Source organism: Danio rerio, chromosome 2 (genome assembly GCF_052040795.2).
Source record: "Danio rerio strain M-AB ecotype USA chromosome 2, GRCz13ab, whole genome shotgun sequence".
NCBI classification, from domain to species: Eukaryota; Metazoa; Chordata; class Actinopteri; order Cypriniformes; family Danionidae; genus Danio; species Danio rerio.
This window is the reverse complement of record NC_141022.1, coordinates 62,075,690-62,093,042: the sequence shown is the minus strand read 5'-3', so window position 1 is coordinate 62,093,042 and position 17,353 is coordinate 62,075,690. Positions and strand designations below refer to the sequence as shown.

The 17,353-nt window shown below is 42.1% G+C and overlaps 4 protein-coding genes across 7 annotated transcripts in view; 3 read left to right on the top strand and 1 right to left on the bottom strand.

Annotated features, from left to right (window-relative positions):
* Positions 1–17,353, top strand: part of lingo3b (leucine rich repeat and Ig domain containing 3b) — a 644,601-nt gene that overhangs the window by 343,473 nt on the left and 283,775 nt on the right. The gene's annotated exons all lie outside the window — the stretch shown is intronic.
* The window catches only part of LOC108179272 (uncharacterized), a 120,759-nt gene that overhangs the window by 31,708 nt on the left and 71,698 nt on the right, over positions 1–17,353 (bottom strand). The gene's annotated exons all lie outside the window — the stretch shown is intronic.
* Positions 1–17,353, top strand: part of nectin4b (nectin cell adhesion molecule 4b) — a 212,759-nt gene that overhangs the window by 181,255 nt on the left and 14,151 nt on the right. The window lies entirely within an intron of this gene.
* tpgs1 (tubulin polyglutamylase complex subunit 1) lies at positions 1,198–16,028 on the top strand. 2 transcript variants are annotated; one of them, NM_001002545.3, is given in 3 exon segments: positions 1,198–1,598; positions 13,321–13,705; positions 15,747–16,028. In NM_001002545.3, coding segments are annotated over 3 exon segments (804 nt in total). In that variant the 5' UTR covers positions 1,198–1,326; the 3' UTR covers positions 15,894–16,028.

The following is a 17,353-nucleotide window of genomic DNA, read 5'->3' as shown; positions in this document are numbered from 1 at the left end:
AAAAGTCCTACTAGCATGCTTCGGCATATACCCTATTCAGCGCAAAAGAAAGCAAATGAGATGCATGTGCATTAATTGTTTAGAGCAGCTCACTGTAGTATTGGTAACCTAGCAACCAACGGTACACAAGGAAAGCATAATAATAGTCACTTGGTCAGGGCTTTACATTAACAGCCGCCAAATGCGGGCAGATTTCAGCTGTGGCGGGTTAGACAGCCACTCTCACTAGCCACTTTGGCTGGTTGAATATCATCTATAATTTAGTTTTCTTTAAAGCAGGGTTTGACATAAAAAAAGGCCCAATATTCATGCAAATGTAATCTTAGACTTCGTTTACACTGCACGTCTTCGAGCTCAAATCTGATTTTTTTTCTCAGATCTGATATTTGTGCATGGCTGTTCACACTGCTCTTATAAATGTGGCCTATATCAGGTTTGCAGTGAACAGGTCATGGACCCGCATGCGCAAAAGTGCATTACGGACAGCGCAAGATGTCTGATTATGCACACAATGCGTGTTCTGTACAAACCACGTTTTCAGATTGTGCTTATTGCCCTTTTTATAGACATCCGTGGTGTATTTAATGTACTGTAAAATGGTTGCCCTGCTACTTCTAGTGTATATTTCACCATTTAAAACTTAAAGTAAGTCTCTTGTGATTGAAAACACTGATCAGTTGTTATTTCCCTGCTGAAAAATCCAGCTTAAACCAGCCTAGGCTGGTATAAGCTGGATTTTTCAGCAGGGAGCGCAGCATCTCGTTGTCATATTTCTTTTGCATTGTTTGCTGATTTTATTCAACAAAACTAGCATAAGCCGAGTGTTTAGTGCGAGTTGGAGCTGCTTTGCCTTATGGTGAATGCATAAGAGACTGTATTATCATCAATAACGTTACCTGTTTAGCACAAATTTTAGAACTTACAAAAACGTAAAAACTTAATCTATGAAATGTTCTGCCTTTGTGCTTTGTTTTTTTGTTTGCTCTTTACTACAGTCGTAGACCGCTAAAGTCCTGCATCTTCACTTAATAACACTGTCTTGTCTAGTGCAGTTGAATGACTTGTATCCTGGGAGCACTGTACCAATGTGGCGGCGCTATTGACGCATGCTCAGGGTCCCTATGCGATATCTAGTGTATATATCTATGGTATCCCTTCTGCGAACCCTGCGCGTTCACACACGCTGGTCAGCTGATCTTCCGCGTCATCACGTGTCTATAGCGACAGCACTGTTTATTTATTCCTCACCGACTCGCATCTGTGTCTGTCTGGAGATGATATTATTCACCGATACGACGTTAATAACGATCTTCTGAAGCGGCGGTGATGTCGGAGAAGCGGCGCGCGGGTGTGCTGGTGTCCGGCTCGAGCTCCAGCAGCGGATGTGAGGCGGATCAGGAGTTCGTGTCGCGGTCCGGGGTGAGCGCGCTGCTGGCCGGGGCGCTGCTCCGTCTGCTGGACTGCCGCTCCGGGGACCCGCTCGGGTTCCTGGCCGAACATTTCGCGCATCTGTCGGCGGAGGCGGAGGAGGGAGGTGCCGAGCAGCGGAGCTTGAGCAGAGCACTGTGGATGCTGAGTCTGCAGCATCACTCGCAGAGGTCACACACACACACATAAGCATATATACACACACTCAGACATACTTACACAGTCAGACACACACGTATAAACACAGGCATACTCATTAATTTAGAAAGTTAGAAACACACTCAAATATGTGCCCTGGTGTACATTTTTGAGAACTGAGAAATAAGTGCTTGCGGGTACATATGGCTGCATTTTGAGTGTAAAACTAATGTTACGTGCTATACCACTGACCGCTTACCTCCATATAGATGGCTTTTTCGGTGAGACTGGTTTGCTTGGTAGCTCATAGCTAGGCCCACACGGAATCTGCGCATGCAAAATTTTTTAGCCCGTCATTATTTCTGTTTATTTACTTGAGTAAATGTGTGTAAATTTATATTTATTCAGTTTTTAAATGAACTTCAGCAATATTATTGACTAATATGAAGATATAAATATGATTTATTTATAATATAGTTTGTAAAGTAATATTTTCTGTCTTTAAGTAGAGATATTATATGAGAGACTAGCTTTGTTCACCAAATAAAGTGGATCTAATTGGACTTGCATTGTGAACATTACATACAAGTTAAAAAGGTATGACTTTTTATTTCATATATTAAGTTTTACTTATGATACTCCCAAAACCATTCCGCATAAATCCGCAGATTCTGTCTAGCCCTACTCATAGCCAATGACGCCACACTTGAGAGGTGTAGCGGAGCAAATCAGGGTCTGAGTCGAGCGAAGGACAGTTTCAGAAACAACGAAACCCAAAAAAGCAGTGTGAGATCACGGTAGAAGCAAACGGCCTTGATGGCTTTTCTCTTTAGCTTGTTTTCGTAGACACTCTCGGCTGTGTTTATCCCCAGTCAGATCAGATTGTGTTGGTTTTAGGGCTGCTTGATTCTGGCAAAAATGTGAATCAGGATTTTCTCATGATTCTGTAAATGTAAAATTAAGGTTAATTTGATTAGCCTATTATTATTGTTAATTCTTAAACATTTGGTAAAACAACACTAATAATATTAGGCCTTTGTGTAGCTCTACTGTTGCTTAAAATGTAAAAAAAAAAAATGTAAAATGTAAAAAAAAATTAACTTTGTACAAAATTTTGTACAGTCATTATGGTGGACTTGAACAGACTTTCAATATGTTTGTCAATTCACAATAACATGATGACATCAGAATATAACTATTCTTAATTCTGAAGTTGGTTTATTGTGTTTGAGACATGTGCTTGTCATCTGTTATTGAAAACATTATTAGACTTTTATAGAATTTTGTCATTATCAGATTCCTTCTTGCATTATATTCCACATTATATATAGGCTAGGGTTGTTATACTGACACAGTAAACATTTATTTTCATGCACAACCAGGGCTTGACATTAACTTTTTTGATCACCAGCCACTGTGGCTAGTAGATTTCCAACATTACTAGCCACTCTGCATTTTCACTAGCCACACTTTTCTTGTTGGGAAAATATATTTTACATGCATAAATTTGACTTTGACATGCTAAATGACTTGATTTAGATGTTTGTTATGTGCACATGCCTCTTCATTCATTTAACGTCTTGTGTGTATTGTGTATTAGCTTGCTCAGTGTGCATGAGCAAATGGGTTGTGTCGCAATGCAATTAGTTTTTATTTCACAACTTTTCAGGGCTCAAATTTAAGGATTTACCAAGTTTATCTCTGACCACACCAAGTATTTTTAGCCACAATTTTTTTTATGTGTCAAAACCATAGACTGTAAAATATAGGTCAAAACATGAAAAATGTTGCATTTTAGGGGCACTTTCTAATTCAACAAAACTTTTCTTTAAAAAACATTACATTTAAAAAATAATTATTGTCATGTATCTAAAATATGCACAGTAATCTGTCCTGGCTAACAGTCCCAGATCAGCAGTTAACTACACATAAACGGGGAGTAATCTTCCATTAAAGCGATTGTTATGACCTAAACCGGTCACCACAAATAAGGAGAAGTCGAGTACAATTGCGGTACAAAAATATATTTATTTACTATTATCAAAGGTCATGTTGCTAGCCCATCAGGTCCAAAACCGATCCCAGCCGAAAGGTAAGTAACCAGATTCCACGTGCAGCCTCTCCTTCTCGTCTGAAACGAACACGCTATTTATAGCAGAGCAACTCAATCACAAACCGGTGTTCTCAATCCCAGCGCAATCAGCTGGACCTGCAACACACACACACACACACACACACACACACACACAGACACACACACACACACACACACACACACACACACACACACACACACACAGATGCACAGACCGACACCCACACCCCAGCCACAAACGACCACAAGGGGTCGTCACACCTTCCTCCCCAAAAAAATTAATTAAAAAAAAAAAAAAAAAAAAAAACTTATACACAATCAACAAATAAGAAACAGGACACAAATCGACATATCTCTATCACTTCAAGAGACCGGTGCACGAGAAAGGGCGTCCGCCAAAATATTTTCCTTCCCCTTGATGTGGTGAATCTCCAAATTATACGGCTGTAAAAATAAAGACCATCGCATTAAACGTTGGTTAGGATTTTGTAAAGTTGTCAAAAACGTCAAAGGGTTGTGGTCACAATAGATAACCACCGGCAATCCACCCCCCCCAACATAGACATCAAAATGCTGGAGTGCCCAAACCAATGCCAAGGCTTCCTTTTCGATTACAGAATAATTAATCTGATAAGGCAGAAATTTTTTGGAGAAGAAACATACTGGACGTTCCACCCCATCACCATCATCCTGTAGGAGCACAGCCCCTGCCCCAATCTCACACGCATCTACATGTATTTTAAATGGTCTGTCCCACTGCGGCGCAGCAAGAACTGGAGCATTTGTCAACAACGCCTTCACATTTTCAAAGGCATTTTGACAGATTGAATTCCACTCAAACACACGTGACGCTTTCAACAAATCGGTCAACGGAGCGACGGTTTCTGAAAAATTATTACAAAAACTCCGATAATATCCCACCATCCCAAGAAAACGCATCAATTCTCGCTTGGTACGGGGTGGGGGATATCTGTCAATTGCCTCAATTTTAGCACTCACGGGACGCACAACTCCATGACCAACAACCTTACCCAAATAGGTTACCGTGGCCCTAGCGAACTCACACTTCGCTAGGTTCACAGTAAGCCCTGCTTCCTTCAGACGCTCAAATAGCTGCCTAATTCGCCGTAGATGTTCCTCCCAAGAATCGCTATGTACAATCAAATCATCCAAGTAAACTGCACAACCTTCCAAATCAGTTATCACACGATTCATTAGCCTCTGAAATGTGGCCGGTGCATTTCGCAATCCGAAACTCATCACATTATAAGAATATGCCCCATCAGGTGTAATAAACGCAGAGACTTCACGGGCGCGCGGACTCAGCGGAATCTGCCAATAACCCTTCAATAAATCAAATTTACTGAGGTATCTGGCAGCACCCACTTTGTCCACACAATCTTCGATACGGGGAAGGGGAAAAGAATCAGGTTTTGTGATTGCATTTAATTTTCTATAATCGGTACAAAATCTCAAGGTACCATCTTTCTTTTTTACTAGCAAGCAAGGAGATGACCAACTAGAAGAAGATGGAACAGCCAAATTATTCTCCAACAGATACTTAACCTCCGATTCCAATTGCTTCCTTTTTTCCCACGGCACTCTATAGAATCGCTGACGCACTGGAAGGGAATCCCCCACATCAATATCGTGTTGTACAACATGCGTCTGATTAGGAACATCTGAAAAAAGGCATACATAATCCTCAATCAATCTGACCAACTCTAAACGTCTCTCAGTAGGAAGATGTTGCAAAAAGACTGGTAAGTCACTCAGAATTTCTGAATTACTCAATCGAGGACACATAATGCTGTCATCTGGCTCCATTGTCTTTTCATAATCCAAAAATAATTCATCAGATGTCGCAGGATGAACGGACAATACAGGGGACACCTGACAACAAACTGAGCCTGAACGGCCATAAAAAGGTTTAAGTAAGTTAACATGACATACTTGAGTTTTTGTCCTTCTTTCTGGTGTCGCAATAACATAATTTTCATCCGACTCTTTACGGTGAATCACATACGGGCCAGCAAATCTAGCTTTAAATGGAGAAGTAGTCACCGGCAATAACGCCATTACCTGATCCCCGACACTAAAAGATCGGTGCTCAGTTCTACGATCGTACGCATGCTTCATTTTTAATTGTGCCTGCATTAAGTTTGCTTTAGCCAACTTAACAGCCTCAAAGAGTCGTCTTTTAAACCCGTTTACATACTCCGCTAATTTTTTCGGTGGCTCAAGAGAAATCCAATCATCCCGTAACGCAGCTAGTACCCCACGGACATTATGACCGAAAACCAGTTCATTTGGGCTATAACCAGTACTTTCATGGGTTACCTCTCTGGCAGCTAACATGAGCCAAGGTAACCCCTTCCTTCCAGTCACGATCCAGTTCTGTACAATAAGCACGTAACAGGGATTTAATAGTCTGGTGGAAGCGTTCAATCGCGCCCTGACTCTGCGGATGATACGCCGTAGATATATTATGCTTAACATTAAGCTGTCGCAAAACTTCCTCAAACACTCCCGAAGTAAAATTAGTACCCCGATCTGACTGTATGATTTTAGGTATCCCAAAGACTGGCATAAATTGGGAGAGCGCCTTAAGAACAGACTTCGCTGTAATTGATCGCAGTGGAAAAGCTGCCGGGTACCGTGTAACCTGACACATAACAGTCAGCAAATACTCACTACCAGACCTTGATCGACTCAAAGGACCCACACAGTCCACTATTAAATGACTGAATGGTTCAGACACCGCAGGGATAGGACGTAACGGAACAGGTTTTGGATTCTGATTTGGTTTACCTATTAGCTGGCAAACAGGACAAGTTTTAATATAGCTCGACACATCGCGTTTTAGTCGAGGCCAAAAAAAAATTCCGCATTAAACGATCATACGTCTTCCTCACGCCCAAATGCCCAGACTGATCATCATGAGCAAGCTTTAACACCATCGATCTTAAAGGGGTTGGAATTACTACCTGTACGTATGGCGTCCCTATAGAGGCTTTAGCTTGTGGAGTCCATTTTCTTATCAAAACCCCTTCACACATGAAATACCCCTGGGCTGCATTAGCATCGGAGAGCACCTGTGAAAACAATTCATTCAACGTCAGATCTGCTTTTTGCTGCTTAATCAATTCATCCTGCGATACAGAAAGCAACGACGCTGGCCAAGAAACACCCCCATCTATTTGAAATGGTACCTCATTTTTCATAATACTCATCCGACTTGCTGAGCGCGTGACTGTACAAGCAGGAAAAACATCATGATAATCCAATCCACTATCCCGGTCTGCAACGGATATGGGTTTTGACGTTACAATTAATGGTGGTGCTGACTCACCCCAAACTCGTCCACCAGCCAAATTATTCCCAAGAATGACAGAAACTCCTTCCACTGGAAGGGCAGGTCTCAGCCCTAGTTCCACATCACCATGAATCAATTTAGACTGCAACGTAACCCTATGCAGTGGCACCGACATCCTAGTTAACCCAATTCCACAGATCAACATTGACTTGCCCGTAAATGATTCTTTTGAGAAAGGTAATACGGACTCCAAAATGAAAGAAGCAGATGCCCCTGTGTCCCGCAGAATTTTCACCGGCACACGCTCGCCTTCTGGAAGAGACACAAAACCATCAGAAACAAAAGGTGAAAAGTTACACTCAGAAAAAGAACTCTCCCGCATTTCGTTACTACATGGTATGAAGGAGGACTCAGATTCAACAGATCTAGCCACCGGTGCGGCTAAGAATGTAGGTTTTGGCTGGATGTAACGGCCCCGACCTTTCATCTGTAACGCAGGACACTCTTTCTTCCAATGCCCATAACCTAAACAATAATTACAGATTAAAACTGGATCGTTTTTACCAGCAATTTTCGTGTTTCCATAACGCGTGACTGTCGGTAACTCTGGACGCTGCACAAATGTAGGTTTCTCTTTAAGACAACCCACATCACTCCGCACTCTATGAATTAAATCATACTCGTCTGCTAATGCTGCTGCCTCTGCTATTGACAAAACATTACGTTCTGCAATAAATATAGCAATTTGATTTGGCAGTATGTTCTTAAACTGCTCCAAAACAACCAATTCCACCAGATCCTTAAACAATTTGACAGAGGCAGAATTACACCAGCGTGTAAAACACAATTGCAGTTCACGTGCTACTTCTACATATGACTGGGTAAAGTTCTTTCTTAAACCACGGAATTTTTGGCGATACGCTTCTGGAACCAATTCGTATGCCTTCAAAACGGCCTTTTTAACTTTATCATAATTTTGACTATCGGCCAAACTCAAAGCAGAATAAGCTTTCTGTGCTTTACCCGTCAATACACACTGTAACATTAACGATCGTTCGGCCTCCGGCCAACTCTGATTGTCCGCAACTCGTTCAAATAACAAAAAAAATGTATCCACATCTTCTTCATTAAACAAAGGCATTAATCGCAAGTTTGCTGCTACATTAAAATTAACAGAAGGTAGCCCCCCCTCTGCTCCTTCACCTAAATCATCATCATTTAATCTCACTTTTCCATCCTTCATTAGATCCAAACGTTGCTGTTGAAAATCTAATTTTCTATTTTCCAAAGATTGTTGTGCCAAAATAGTTTCCTGTTCTAATTTTCGTTTCTCAATTTCCATTTTAAACTCCAATTTTCGCTGTTCTAACTGGAGAAGTACCAACTCTTTCTGTTGTTCAAAGGTAAAGGTAGTAAAGGGATACCTCGTAACCGAAACCCCTACTTCTGAAGACATAATCCCTTTCTCTATAAAAGCCATCTCTCAAACTGCCCTAACATTTTCTTTCAGTTTTTTATCATTTGTCGTAAGGACAATACCATAGTGGGCTGCAATCTCGATCAATTGGTCTTTTGTTAACAAATTAAATATTTGCTCAGAAGGATTCTCAATAAACTCACCTACTTCAATTGACGTCATAATCAGGAAAAGAAGGGGCACAACGAAAGAGAAAGAAAAAAAAATCTATATATGTCTATATACATATACATACATACATACATACATGTATATATACACACATATACAAAATAAAAGAAAAAGAATAATCAATAAACCCCTTAAGTAATTTACCTCCTTGCCACACCCACTGGAGACAAAAAATATATTTGCGCCCTGTATATTAATTTCGCAACCTATAACTATACATAAATCTAACTAAGTAGACCCTAGTCTTCAAGCATACAGTGGTGGGTTTTTATGCACCAAATACCGCAGGCTGAGAACAACAACCAATTATATTGGCGATTCTCTCACACCTCGGCGTGCTCCCGAGACATAGCTCTAACCACCGATCTGCTCAAAAATAACAAACTAAAAAAAAAAAAAAAATTGACATGTCCCAAGAGACATATCACTTAATCCTAACAACGAAATTAATTCACAGGGCTATTTGAAATGTCAACCAGCTGTGCATGGAATTACACAAAATAAGTCTATTCTTTTAATACAATTGCACTCGATTCTCCCAATAATAAATCAAATTTCAGTTTTATCATCATAACCAATTAACCAAAACAAATTTAACAAAATCCAAAACAATAACAAAAATTATACAAACAATACCAATTTTAACCAGTCTAAGAAAAATGTTTTAGACGAGCCCCCATTTGTTATGACCTAAACCGGTCACCACAAATAAGGAGAAGTCGAGTACAATTGCGGTACAAAAATACATTTATTTACTATTATCAAAGGTCATGTTGCTAGCCCATCAGGTCCAAAACCGATCCCAGCCGAAAGGTAAGTGACCAGATTCCACGTGCAGCCTCTCCTTCTCGTCTGAAACGAACACGCTATTTATAGCAGAGCAACTCAATCACAAACCGGTGTTCTCAATCCCAGCGCAATCAGCTGGACCTGCAACACACACACACACACACACACACACACAGATGCACAGACCGACACCCACACCCCAGCCACAAACGACCACAAGGGGTCGTCACACGATGTTATTGTAAAAAAATAAAATAAACCACAGTAACAAAAATAACTGCAAGTGAAAGAAAGCAGGTGAAACATACCGTGTTTGATAATGAAAAGATGTTCTTGTGCACATGGTTAATATAGGCCTTTTAATAATCTGTTCAAAGAATAATTAAAATGAAAGCAGTGACCACTGCAGTTTACAAAAGAATATGTGTATTTTTTAATCTTGAGCACTTGAAAGCAGCAGGACTGTCTGCACGTGAACGATCATCGCTCTTTGTCCAGTCTATAGCCCCTTTCACACAGTGATACCGGTAAATATCTGGAAAATTTCCGGAAAGACTTTACCGGTATATTCAAATAAGCGCTGTTCACACAGGCGAGGACGTTACGGAAATTTTCCGGAAAAGAGCATTCACACATCCATTCCAAAATACCGGTAAATTCTGACATCATTCACCACAAATGAGCTTTAAACGGCTGCGCTTGTGTTTGTAAACATTTGACTAAATTACAAACTCTGTGGATGATCAATATTGTGAACAACTTTCGCAGGATCACTTTCGCATGTCGAGATGTTCATAATATGTGTGTGTGCAGGCGCTCACAGGCTGTTTCACAGGCACACGCAAAGCTTGAAGGTAAACAAACAGCGGCTTATCATAAGCATCTCATCGATGATTATTTACACAGTTGGCATTAAGAAGAACATATAAACGTGATCTGACTAACTTCTAGCAGCTAAATGTGTCTGGAAAAATATTCAAAGGCTTTTATCCTCACAAACCGCGCAGACGTAAATGCGTCAGACTGTTGTGATTGGCTAAAGCAGACGTCTCACGTCAGCACGTTCTAGACGTGCACGCGCTTATTACGGGAATCTTCCTTCTGCGTTCACACAGCGCAGCATTCCGGCAAATTACCGCTAATGTTACAACTCCTCTTTCCGGAAAATAGCCAGAATGAATTTACCGGTATTTTCAAAAAGGACCTGTTCACACATACAGACCTTTCCGGAAAATTGCCGGCAATTTTCCGGAAAGGTCTGTATGTGTGAAAGGGGCTAATATCAAAGGGAACAGACGTGCAAGTAAACGAGAGCGTGCGCGCTTTTTTAAAAGTCGCGCGCATCACATCATATCACCTATGCGCGCGAGTGATCACCCTCTCGTTCAGTATTTACCTTCCTTTTTTGCTGTTTTGCTCGCGCGAACAGTTATTTTTGTCATTCGTGCTGCTTCTCGATTCTAAGATCTCATTTGCACGAATATTGGGCCATGCTTATTGTCAAACCCTGCTTTTAAGAAAACTACAATTTGTAGCAGATTTGCAACCAGCCAAAGTGGCGGTGTCTGTTTAACCCGCCAGAACTGAAATCTACCCCCATTTGGCGGGTTGGCGGGTGTTAATGTAAAGCCCTGTGCACAACACTGTGTTCGCTATGAAAGGAAAAAACATATTGAATGCCTGTCGAAATCATTACAAAAATGCCATATGCTCATTTAAATGATGTGCGCACAGGTTTCACTTTCACTTCCAAGTGTGGCTCATGGCTGCCGTCACTGTGAGAAAAAAAACACACACATGCAAATCAAATCTCCCGCACAACGCTCTGTGCAAATAACTGAACGTTATTTACAACTTTATTACCGGTTACTCACAGCATATGCAGGTTCTGTTCACTAAAGTAGGCGTCATGCACGCACACGCGTTCTCGGTAGTAAACAAACAGCTGGTGGTCAGCTCACGTGTGATTTTGCGGCCGCGAATACATCATTACATGAAGACAGAAATGACATTTCTGGGTGAATTATACCTAATTAATACAGTATGTGGCACTTTTAACACTGTTTGAAGGGGTCAATGTCTCTTTGAAGATTTGAGCGACTGCCTCGCTTCTCTCCTGACCTTGAAAATATAGTTGGCTGAATTTTAGAAAAGCTGAATTAAGATCGTGTGTAGGGTCGAATCGAGATCGTGATCTTTTTTTGATTAATCGTGGGTTTGTTAAATAAAATAATAATCTAGCGTAAATAAAATGAAAGTGAAATATTCAGAGAAGCCAATATTAAACTGTTTTCACTATTAATGACACATTTGAGTAAGCAGGAGATGCTTTTACATTGTATTCACAGCACTGAATTACCCAGATTACCTCGGAAGAACAAACTCTGTTGGAGGGATGAGAGAACTCAGAAACTGGATGTGAGGATAGAGATGTCTGCATATTTGTGCCAGTCTGTCAGATAAAATTATTAATATTTCAGAAAATAGTTCAAGTTTGCATAACCAATGATTGATCTTATCCAGCCGGGACCCGCCCATAAGTAAATATGCAGCCTATTTTTGATTACCTGACCAGCGCATTAATAGCAGCACCCGCTGATATGACAGAGAAATTCGGAACTAGTCGTGACGACAGGAAATTTTAGATGCGATGGTGTCGTGAGGCATCGCAGGCATGGTATCAGTTGTTGTGAACTATGCCACATTACACGAGAAGAAACGATTGAATCCTATGTCAAGACGCCCATTTGTCGTTTACGAACCCCTACGACACCCGACGTCAAGGAAATAATGCCAAAACCGTAAGAAATTCATGTGATCTGTCTGAGCTTTAGTAGAAGGCAACCCAGGCTCATTGTGGAAACGTAGTACCGCGGATGTTTCTGGAGACCGCGGAATACGTCCCAGCGGGTACGTACGGGTGCAGTTTTTGTTTTTGTGAATCCGCGAGAGGCAGCTGTTGTGCGATTTTTCGCATCTCAAACGCCTCTCGCGAGTGCAGTTCATGCCCGCGCTGTTCTCGCATGAACCCACCGGAGGCCGCTGTCCGACTGACCGGATGATTGACTGCGCTACCGGCCAATCGGCTGTCCCGCCCTCCTCCTTCCCTGAACCCAACCAATTTTACCGATTGACCGGCCCGCCCGCTCACTTCCCTAAACCCGAGCAACAGTTAACAAAAGCCGTCCAAAAAAAGAAAAGCCCTGATTTTTTTTTCTACAGCGTTTTCGGATTTCACCGCGTTCTCACCCTGTTACGAAACTCGTTCATTTTATTCTTGGGATTCTGTTTTTGTCTTACCTGATTGCTGGAACTGCTCTTCCCCGGACTCGAAACCGATCGCCGTGGTCAACTCCTCTCTGCATCTAGAGCCTGCCGACGTACACGGTGAGCTGAGTGGGTTGCAGCGGGGAAGCCCTCCACAAGGAGGTAAGCGGTCGGCCGGCCGGCAAGCGCAAAAGGAAACAGCATCACACCACCGAAAAAAGTAAATGCAGCCGTACGTACCTCCCGGGACGTATTCCACTGTGTCTAGAAACGTCCGCGGGACTACGTTTTCAGAATGAGCTTGGGTTGGTAGAAGGGCATGTGTGGGTCAGTCCATATCAAGCCAATGTATTATACATGATGACAAGTCGACCGACTTCTCTCACAGATGTGCAGCAAAAAGGGCATTAATATGCACAGAAATGTATACAGTTGGTGAACCTACAAGAAATAACATTGTAAAAAATGTACATGGCGCCCTCTAGTGGATTTGTGAAAACAAAAACTGCAAGAAAACCTAGTGCAGGGTACACATTTGTCAATTCTCAAAAATGTTGTGCAGGGTACATATTTCCAATGAGCTTGTGTTAAATAAACTCTTACAGTATACTGTTGTTGTTTTTTGGTTTCCTCCATCAGATCTGCGTTCAACAGCAGCGTGCGGGTGTCGTATGATCTGCTGTCTCAGTGCGGTGCGGGTGTTGGTGGCGTGGGCGGGCGGCTCTACACGGAGACGCTGCAGAGTCTGTGCAGTGAAGGCGGTCTGTCGGCCTCCACTTCCGCTCCGCTGCTGCGCCGCTTACAGTGCCGTGAACACGAGACCGTGCCCTTCGAGCTGTACCGGCAGGCCGTGCTCACCTGCTCCGTGTTCGCAGACTACATCCGCAAGTCCCAGTGTCTGTACGCAGCGGTGGCGAGCGCTCCAGACAGGCCGGCCCAGAGGACACTGTGCTGCGCAGTGCTGGAGACCTTGAAGGAGGCGCTGGAGACCGCAGACGGGCCCGACACCGCACGATACCTGGAGGTGAGTTCATACCAAGCACCGTATCGAAGTCGCTTTAAGGCAAGTAACTCTGGTAACTCTGTATATTGGCAAGTAACTCTGCAGCCTTCGACACACCTCTCAGGCATTCTGTTTGAATGGGGAAACTTCAAATTCTCCAACACGTACATTTACATTTCATGTTAGGAATCACTAATAAAAATAAACAGCAACCATCTCTTTAGTTTCCTTTCTAAACATCACACAACATCTGCAGAAACTTACATTTGGTCCAAGCCCCTTCCTCAGAGAATCATCAGTCTCACTGATTGGCTCTTGTACTAGAAGGCGGGACTTCAGTTGCTGCTTGTTAAAGGCTGATTTATACTTCTGCGTCAAACGCACGCGTATGCTACGGCGTTGATGCATAGCCCTACGGCGTCGCTGACGTGCGCCTCTCAAAAAATGTAACCACACGTCGCAACGACGCGTAGCTCAAGCTCTGTGATTGGTCGGCTTGGTAGCGCTGACGAGTCTGGGCGGGGCCGAGAGCCGCGCGAATGGCGCGACTGTTTACAAGTGTGGAGTCCCGTGAAGGAGCTCCGGATGGACAGTTTTGTTTTGTGTTTACCTCATAGTTAAAGTTGTTGTACGTCCGCCGGTTCCTGCCTCAAAATGAGCGAGTTTGAGCCACTTGTACATCCAGGAAGTGTTCAGGAAAAGCAAAACAACAGCGAAGAAACTCGACACAGATACACATTAACACCTCACTGCCAACTAGCGTGTTGAAAGAGTTAATGCAGACCAACAGAGACAGCAGCAGAAGTATAAATGCACAGCTACGCGCGTTGCATGCGCCGTGGGTCACGCCGGTCACTTGACGCAGAAGTATAAACCAGGCTTAAGTGGTGACCTATGGAATACTGTTTCTTGTAAGCCGCTACTCATTTCAATTGAGAAAATATTCATTTATGACCACTTTTCAGTCAAATCACACAATAAATGTTATGTTATGTAATGTGTGTGTTTATATCGCGCATTTATTGTGTATGGCCACAATCATGTGGAGAGTTCTCCACACCACCACCAGTATGCAGCATCTACTTGGATGATGCTCCAGCAGCCACGACAACGGCGCCAGTGCTTCACCACACACCAGCTATAGGTGGAGTGGAGAGACCGTGATAGAGCCAATTTGGTGGATGGGGATGATTGGGAGGCCATGATGGGCAATGGCTGATGAAGGGAGTGTGGCCAGGACACCGGGGTTACACCCCTACTCTTTATGAGAAGTGCCAAGGGATTATTAATGACCACAGAGAGTCAGGAGCTCGGTTTAACATCTCATCTGAAAGACGGCACTCGCTGACAGTACAGTGTCTCCTTCACTATACTAGGGCATTAGGACTCACATAGACCACAGGTTGAGCGCCCCCTGCTGGCCTCACTAACACCACTTCAGCAACCTAGTTTTCCTCCAATTTCTGTTTAACAGAGAGATTATTTTTAACACATCTCTAATCAAAATAGTGTTAATAACTCATCTCTAATAGCTGATTTATTTTACCTTTGACATGATGACAGTAAATAATATTAGACTAGATATTCTTCAAGACACTAGTGTTCAGCTTAAAGTGACATGTAAAGGCTTCACTAGGGTAATTAGGGTAAAGTTAGGGTAATTAGGCAAGTCATTGTATAACAGTGGTTTGTTCTGGAGACAATCCAACACTAATATTGCTGAAGGGGCGAATAATATTGACCTTAAAATGGGTTTAAAACAATTAAAAACTGCTTTGATTCTAGCCGAAATAAAACAAAAAGACTTTCTCCAGAAGAACAAATATTATAGGAAATACTGTGAACAACTTCTGAATCTGGGCAAAACCATTTGGGAAATATTGGAAGAAATTCACAGCAGGTCGAATAATTCTGACTTCAGCTGTATATAGGGATAAATATATGTGTGTCCACACAGACGAACGCGAATGATCTGTTTATTTTTAGATTCTGCTTTTATTTCTGCTTCTATTTTTTATTTTATGATATTAAAATAACACTGAAACTAATGTTTTTCCTCCAGGCTAGTGCTAAGATCTCTCCGGCTAAAGTGGCGCAGGCAATGGCAGAGGCTCATTCGCAGACGCGGGACGGAGAAACAATGGATGCGCAGGAGTTTGAGGATGCGGCCGCGGCGCTCTTCATCGCACGGGTTCGAACCGTCACATGACCTGCTGTCTGAGACCTGGAGATCCTCAGATTGAGAGTTTGCCATGCTTACATTACAGTGCACAGATCAAAGATGAACAAAAGAGTGTTTAAAGCTTCAAGTCAATCAATAAAAAGAGTACACATGAAATCAAAACTAACCTTATTGATTTTGTTAGCTCACATTGCTAGTTGTGTGCCGAACAGTCATTAAGACAACACAGTTTGCCCTTGTAATGTAAAATTGAAATCTGAAAATGCACTTCTATTTGGTGTTCAGTTAAATTCTCAGATTAGGTCTGTCTGAGGTAGTGGGCGGGGCTAACATATAGCCACGCCCCTCCAGATGTCAGTTTTGACGTCAAACAGAAATGGTGAGTAGGTAGAGTCTGTTAGGCTGTAATAACTCCCCTTAAATGTTTTCCCTCATCTTTCTGAATGAAATGCCTACTTCCCTACATCCAATCAGCTCGCAGTGGAAACACAAGTCACGCCCACTGTTTTCTATTTAATATTCGGTTTCTCTAGAAACTGCATCACAATAGGAAAATAAAAAACAGATGGTCACAGCTTCTAGTTTATGCGGACTTTCGGCCTGTTTACACCAATCAATAAAGTAGTTAATACAGTTATATGCTGCGTCCCAATTTGCATACACTCCGTTAGTGATGTTCCAATACGAATCTGAGTCAAATTCAGATGGTATCAGCGATACTGATCCGATACTTTGTCCAAATACATCTTAAGCTGAGTTCAGACTGCAGGATTTTTAAAGTCGCCAAGTCACAGATGTTTTCACACTGTATGATTCTCTGGGCTAGCGTTTCTCGCTGCTGTGAAACAGGGGATTTCACACCACATGACTTTACAATAGGAAGAATAGAGTGGAGGAACTATGACGTCACTTTGTAGGCTAATCGGCTGCTAGCATAAAACTGGTTCCCTTGTGAAAATCCCTATAGGATTTTCCCATAGGGTTTTCGAAGATTGCGAATAATAAGCTCTGTGTTCAAACCCTGTTCATTACACTTACACATTTGGTTCAGCCGGATAATTGTCACACGAAAATACAACTTTGAGCACTTTTTGATCTTAAATGCAAACGCAAGACTTGAAAAGCTAACGTTAGGCTATAAACGGACTACAGCGCCCTCGGGACGCTCGTCAGTGATGTCAGCCCCACCCTGCTACAGACGACTTATCAAGCTTATTTTTTTAGAAATATTGTCTATGACAAAGAGTTAATCTCTCTGTATATTATATTATAATCCACGCTATATATTATAAACTAATAAATACGCAAACACACATAGACCTATGTGCCTTTTGGATCGTTTTTACGTGGGAAATACATCTGTTTTGCTTTGTGGTTGTTCTAAAAGTTTTTAAAATGTGTATGAATGTGCCTATATAGTATTATTATGAGACATATTTAAATAAGTGTATCGCTCGCGTGCACACAGCCCGCTTACCTTAAACAGA